At 35.7% G+C, this 6,076-nt stretch overlaps 1 protein-coding gene across 1 annotated transcript; it reads right to left on the bottom strand.

The window, feature by feature from the left end:
- Nucleotides 1-258: 258 nt before the first annotated feature.
- LOC125844546 (putative methylesterase 14, chloroplastic) lies at nt 259-6,076 on the bottom strand. The gene is made up of 5 exons (XM_049523854.1): nt 5,426-6,076; nt 3,732-3,971; nt 3,482-3,625; nt 1,930-2,064; nt 259-784 (listed from the first exon to the last, which is right to left on the bottom strand). Exons 1-5 carry the CDS (start codon nt 5,672-5,674, stop codon nt 512-514), a joined length of 1,041 nt encoding a protein of 346 aa, XP_049379811.1. The 5' UTR covers nt 5,675-6,076; the 3' UTR covers nt 259-511.

Here is a 6,076-nt window from a genome sequence, read left to right as displayed (position 1 = left end):
TAGCACACCTAACTCATCCTGATCTAGGAGTTATGGTTATTTGAAGTTGACCCAAAACTCATACTTAACTTTGTCAAATTTCCAGATTTTCCGTTCTTTCCAAAAATGACTTTCTAATTCTAGCTCTTTCTAATTGCGGGGTGTTACAGTTATAACATATATTCATGGTATTATTTAATTTTTGTATGAATGATTTTCTATTTAACCTCTGTATCCTTGTGTATTCTCAAGACATTTTTTATTTAACCTCTGTATCGGTTAACTATGACGACAGAATGATTTGTGCAAGTTGCCATTGATACATCATGTGTTTATAGAGAAACTAATAATGGATAAGAACCAAAGAACAAATATGAAAATGGATATGAAACATGATGACTGAACCAACTTTTCTTCTATACAGCCAACATGTCTCGTGGAACAGATTGTACAGCCTCTAAAGGAAACAATAAACACCGTGTTCCCTGAGAAGTAAAATATATCTGGTTTCTTTTCATATGAACATACATTCCTATGGAATCTGAGCAATCTCAACCAAAATCTTATGCAGCGACTGTGGCTTCGAAAAGAATGGGCAATGGTCGCTTCCTTTGATCTTGAAAACACCTCCAGGAGGGTTTTCCCTCAAAAGTTTTTCTTGAACATCTGGTGAAAGAGCATGATCATCCAATGTCTGGACATAAAATCTATGACTTGTTCCATATTTTTCAGGTGTCAATGATAGCTTCTCCATTATTGGACCAAGAGGAATTGCTCTCATTGAAACCATTGCCAAAGCAATATCCTACAGAAATGATAGGTACCATGAACATCTGGATGAGCATCAAATACATTCCACATATTTCTTCATAATAATTTTGCAATATTGAGTACAGGAAAATTAAGTCAGCCAAAAGGAAAAAAGAAAGGCGACATTCTAATCCTCTATGGTCCAGTTCTCTATGGTTTTATCACAAGCGACCATCTTGAAAATTCTGTTATCTAAGCGTATCTTCAGTAGACACAAAGCTACTAATTAGTTGTATGCTTTATTTTACACTCATTAGGTGCTTTTAGAATCTTATCAATGATTTGTGATTGAAATTAGCACAAAAGAATATATTGCTCATGCTCTTAGAAAGGTCGTAGGTCAGAACAACAAGAATATATCTGTGAAATAACCATGGATTAAAAATTATTTACCCCCTCGATCCAAAATTTTTTTGCCATTTTGACTACTCAAAACATGAACGGAAATTTGGTCAAGGCATCATCAAAAAAAAAATAAAAAAATCCTCCTGGTAGAAAATTCTAAGCCCATTATCTATTTGTGGTAGTTTATAACTTTTATCTTCCAACCTATTTAGGGGTAAAGTCTGCGTCCATCTTACCCTCTCCAGTCCCCACTAGTGGGATTATACTAGTATGTTGTTGTTTGTATCTTTAAACCTAACAAAATTAGTTTCAATCTTTTTATTAGAAAAATCTCTCATCCTAAACTTTCTTTGAACGTAATTCTAAAACCGAATCCCAATTTGATCATTGAAGGTTGAATCTGCGGCAGACATTTCAGGACAGAAGGAGTACTTCAGCCTTCACCAACACTGAACGTTGGAAGTGCTTCTAAACTTTATTTTTTATCTTGCTGTTATTCACTTGAAATGGAGTTGCTTTAACGTGTATGACCCAAGTAAAGCTTATAACTCACCAGAAATATCATGTCGTACTACCACTATCACTCCCAAGTCCCAGCCGTCAACAAAGAAAAGGAAAGTTGGGGAGGAGGGAGGGAGAGCAAGAAAGTGGGAAGATGTACTAGGTGATGCATCTGTCTTCTGCAAACGAAGTACTAATAGCATAGCTTGAGAAATCAGAAAGCACATGCATTTGCAGCACACTACGAATGATAAATTAGCATAGATAACGGAAGAAGTTCTCCCGAGGAAGTACCTTTGCAGGAGATTGATTGAAATACAGCCCATGCATCTGCTCCTTCTCAAACATGAAGCCAGTAGGAGGCTTCTCTTTACCATTCCCATAAATTAAAAACTTAGACTCCTTCATGAAAAGCTCTGCCGAACCAAGCTGCAAAATAGACCTCATGTAAGCACATCATGGTGGAAGTATTCTATAACAGTAATACACTAAAATAGCATTTCAGATGCAGGTTTATTATGGGAAGTGAATGATTCCTTTGAGATGTTCAATTGATCGGTTATCATGAAAGAGGCTGTGAACCAACAAGTGGTACAATATGTATCCTATCCTTTTTGACCTCATCAGTTCTCCGCGATGCGTATTATGATATGAATGCACTGAGATTCTCATTCAGTATTCAAAAGCTCACTTGTTGTTATTCCAATTTGTTAAAGGGTTAAAGTTCAAAGTTTCAACACATTATAATATGCTTCAGAAGATGGGAGAAGAAAATGAACTGGTCAGTCTTGGGCTGGATTGCAATGTGGAACAGTTCAAATGCTGAGAATTCTAGTCAAAAGCTTACAGCGCTCATGTTCCCATTTTCAGTCCTTTGCTTTTTCTTCCCATGTTTCGGTCTATTCTCTTGTCACTCCTCTATAATTAAGGTGAGATGATCTATCAAAAGTTGCACCAATGGTTGTCACAGCATTTTAGGAAAGAGAAATAGACTTTTGTAAAAGCTTGACCATGTTCTCAACTAAGAAAACTTGGTAAGGCTCAAAGGTAGAGAAGAAGCACCACAGAAACTTGTTGCCAAAAAAAAGGATCATTTTTGTAGCATTTTTTATATTATTAGCTCTACTTCAAATACAAATAAAATAACCTAATGTTGAATAGGGATGACTTCTGCTCCAACAAAGACAACAACATACCCAGTGTATTCCCATAAGTGGGGTCTGGGGAGGGTGGTACGCAGACCTTACCCATACCTTGTGAAGGTAGAGAGGTTGTTTCCAATAGACCGTCGGCTCAAGTGTATCAAACCCAGGAAAAAGAAGAAGAAAACACTGGCGAAAGCATATCTAAGAAAAAGTACAATGTTTTAAAAGGGGGTCAAGTGAACTCTTATTCTCTTCCCCAAAAAAAAATTTACTTTCTGACCTGTGTTCCACATTTGCTGTATTTTTTTCTTCATATTTTATTACTTTTAGCTCTTCATGCAACAAAAATTGTACAGCAACTCTATGAACCTCAATCAAAACGAAATGGTGCTTTTAGGAACCATGACTGCAAACTCGGGGCAATCATGAGTCTGCTCATGATGTTGTATCTGTATCCTTTTTCCACATACACACTGGATCATACTCATGATGTGGTATCTGTATCCTTTTTCCACATACACACTGGACCAATTTTTATTCTGCTCAAATTCTCCTATACTACTTCAACCAAAATAAGTAGTTTTAGACAATGCATTACTATAAAACAAAATAGATTTTTAATTCAACAGAATAGTAAATCAGGAACAAATTGTCAATGGTTTTCAAATATTTAGACATTTTCAGTTGTGTAGGATATCTACCTCTTCGGCAAACACATCAAAAGGCCTCTGTCCATCAGATATCATTGTAGCACAAATAAATATTGCTTTCGCAATTTTCTGTGGGAAAAGCTCCAAGGCATAGGAAACACAAGAACCTCCAATACTGTGACCTACCAAAATTACCTGAAGGAGAACACATAATCATTTTTAGGTTAACCACAACGTTAGTCCTTGTTGAAATTCATTCATAGTAAAATAATCAATAAGAAGTGTGCCACATATCTCATACCTTTTCATCCTCAGGCAAGTTTTCCAGATAATCAATCAATGGTTTTGAGTACTCCGCCAGTGTTGTAACATCTTTTGTATCTGTCAGATCAATCCCAGATCCAGTGAGATCTATGGCTGTGGGAAGCAATCCTGTTTCCTCCAATAGAGCAATAGTTTTGTACCAACACCAAGCTCCGAATCCTTCCCCATGTACCAAAATGAACTTCTTTGTTTTGATGCTCTCCAAAAATTCTGGTAACTTTACAGCATAAATTATGTAAGGCAACTAATAGTGACACGTGAACATCGTCTAAATTTATAAAGATTCAGTATTCGTTTTATCTTTTCTCAAAACTGCTATGTAAAATCCCACAGAAAGTGCCGTCTCATTTGACCTAGATCTAATTTCTGTTCTTCATGTAAGCTACTTTTATTTATATATGTCATTCACATAATTTAGTACAGGAAAGTACGTAACACGAAACAATAATCTAAGAATTAACAGATAAGAGGAGCCTTGTAGAGAATAGGAATATCTTATAGCAGCAGATAACAAGGTATAAACTAGAAAGCGATGGGCCATCTACTCTGGTATCGTCCAACCTAGGTATTCAGAATGGCATATATAAGTTGCAACCATGTTTGGACGGAAATCTGAAGAAATATTGTTCCTGGTAAGCTTTGCAGTAGACTAATGATGAACAAAGTCAAGAGTAATTACATATGCCACTTAGGATAAAGTTTCCCTTCATCTATCATGTGAATTGCAAGTACTCGCATAGACGATCCATCTATGATGTGAATTGCAAGTATTCGCTCAGACTACCCATCTATGATGTGAATTACAAGTATTCACTCAGAGAATCCATCTATGTTGTGAATTACATGTACTCGTTCAGACAATCCATCTATGACGTGAATTACAAGTACTCGCTCACACAATCTGTACAGGTATACACAAGACGACAGAGCAAGAAAAGGAGATTGACTTTTGGGACCTCATATCAAAACCATACACAACAAAATTACAGTCTAGGAAATAGTATATACATAAAAAAAATTTACAACCCAAAAGAGAAGAAAAGTAAACAAGAAATTAGCCAACCTTATACTTTCAGGCCCTGGGAGTATTCAACCCTAAACTTCCAAAACCAAAGGAAATCCCAAAAGAAATACTTGTTAAACATCTTATAAACATAAAATTAGCAATGTAATGCATCACCAAAATTAAGAAAAAGATGCGTTTTGTCTTTTGAGAGTTTGTTTTGTTCTTTCTTTTTTCTAAAAAAAATCTATTTGGATAGGGGGGGAAGTTTTTACTTTTTGCAACAAAAAGTAGTACACTTTACACTTTCCCAAAGTTTCTACAAAAATCTAAAAGAGAATCATCATTTCTACCACAAATTCTACAAAATACAAAACAAGAAAAAGAGACAAAAGAGAAAAAGGCCAACTTTTATGAGTTCCATTGTGCTACTACCCCATCAAACTCATAATAACAGAACTGGATATACACCAAAAAATAAGAAAATACATTTTTTTTTTAAAATTAAAAAAAGAAAAGTTCCCACCAGAACCAGTCTTACAATATACATATCCATAGATCCCAAAATACTGTTTCAAAATAGAAGTGACCAAACATTTAAATAACCGCAAGAGAAAGAAAGAAAAAAAAAAGCAACTGTATAAAAGAAGAGGTTTGAGAAATAATACCTGCTTAGAATTGGATTCAGACAAATCAGTGCGACGGCGAGAAGTAGTGGATCCAATACGTCTGGAAATTGACCCCTCAAATCTTTGAGACAACTGATGCTGCTGAATTGCCATTGACAAAGCTTGTCTATGCAATAACTCCTCTTCTACTAACGACCTCCTCTTCGATCTCTCCATTCCTTTACTCATTGACCCTATTACATTCCTCCCATTTTCCTTCTTCGTCATGCAAATAAATCGATTCCCCATCTTTTCAAATTCAATTCCCCGTAATTTGCTCAAATTGGTCTGAAAACTAAATTTTGTGCACAACCCAGATTCTATTGTGCTTTAAATTTCACAAAATGGAGATTCACGCACAAGTCCGATACTGTTTTTGCTCAAAAATCCTACCAGAAGTGAATCTCAACTGCAATAAATGAACTTTTTGTGCAATACCCAGATACTGTTTCGCTTCAAAATATGTGAATTTCGATTGCAAAATGGTTAAGTCACTGGAATTGGCCACTGAATATGGGAGTGGGAGTAATGGGGAACTGCAAAAACGACGACGTTGTTAAGGAGTAGGTGGTTTTTAATTCATCATGGATTTGATTGTTTGTGAGCCCAAATTCTGGAAGAATCAACTCATAAATTCCAACCGCATATGCA

This window comes from Solanum stenotomum, chromosome 11, assembly GCF_019186545.1.
Source record: "Solanum stenotomum isolate F172 chromosome 11, ASM1918654v1, whole genome shotgun sequence".
In the NCBI taxonomy this organism is placed as follows: Eukaryota; Viridiplantae; Streptophyta; class Magnoliopsida; order Solanales; family Solanaceae; genus Solanum; species Solanum stenotomum.
The sequence above is the reverse complement of the archived record's forward strand: the minus strand, read 5'-3'. Positions and strand labels throughout refer to the sequence as shown.

Excerpts from the sequence above, each read along its gene's own strand:
- LOC125844546 (XM_049523854.1), bottom strand. The coding sequence starts at position 5,674 with ATGGGGAATCGATTTATTTGCATGACGAAGAAGGAAAATGGGAGGAAT. Across the intron at positions 3,626-3,731 it reads ACTTGCCTGAGGATGAAAAG|GTAATTTTGGTAGGTCACAG; the intron begins GTATGAGATATG and ends GTTCTCCTTCAG. Across the intron at positions 785-1,929 it reads TCAATCAATCTCCTGCAAAG|GATATTGCTTTGGCAATGGT; the intron begins GTACTTCCTCGG and ends TCATTTCTGTAG.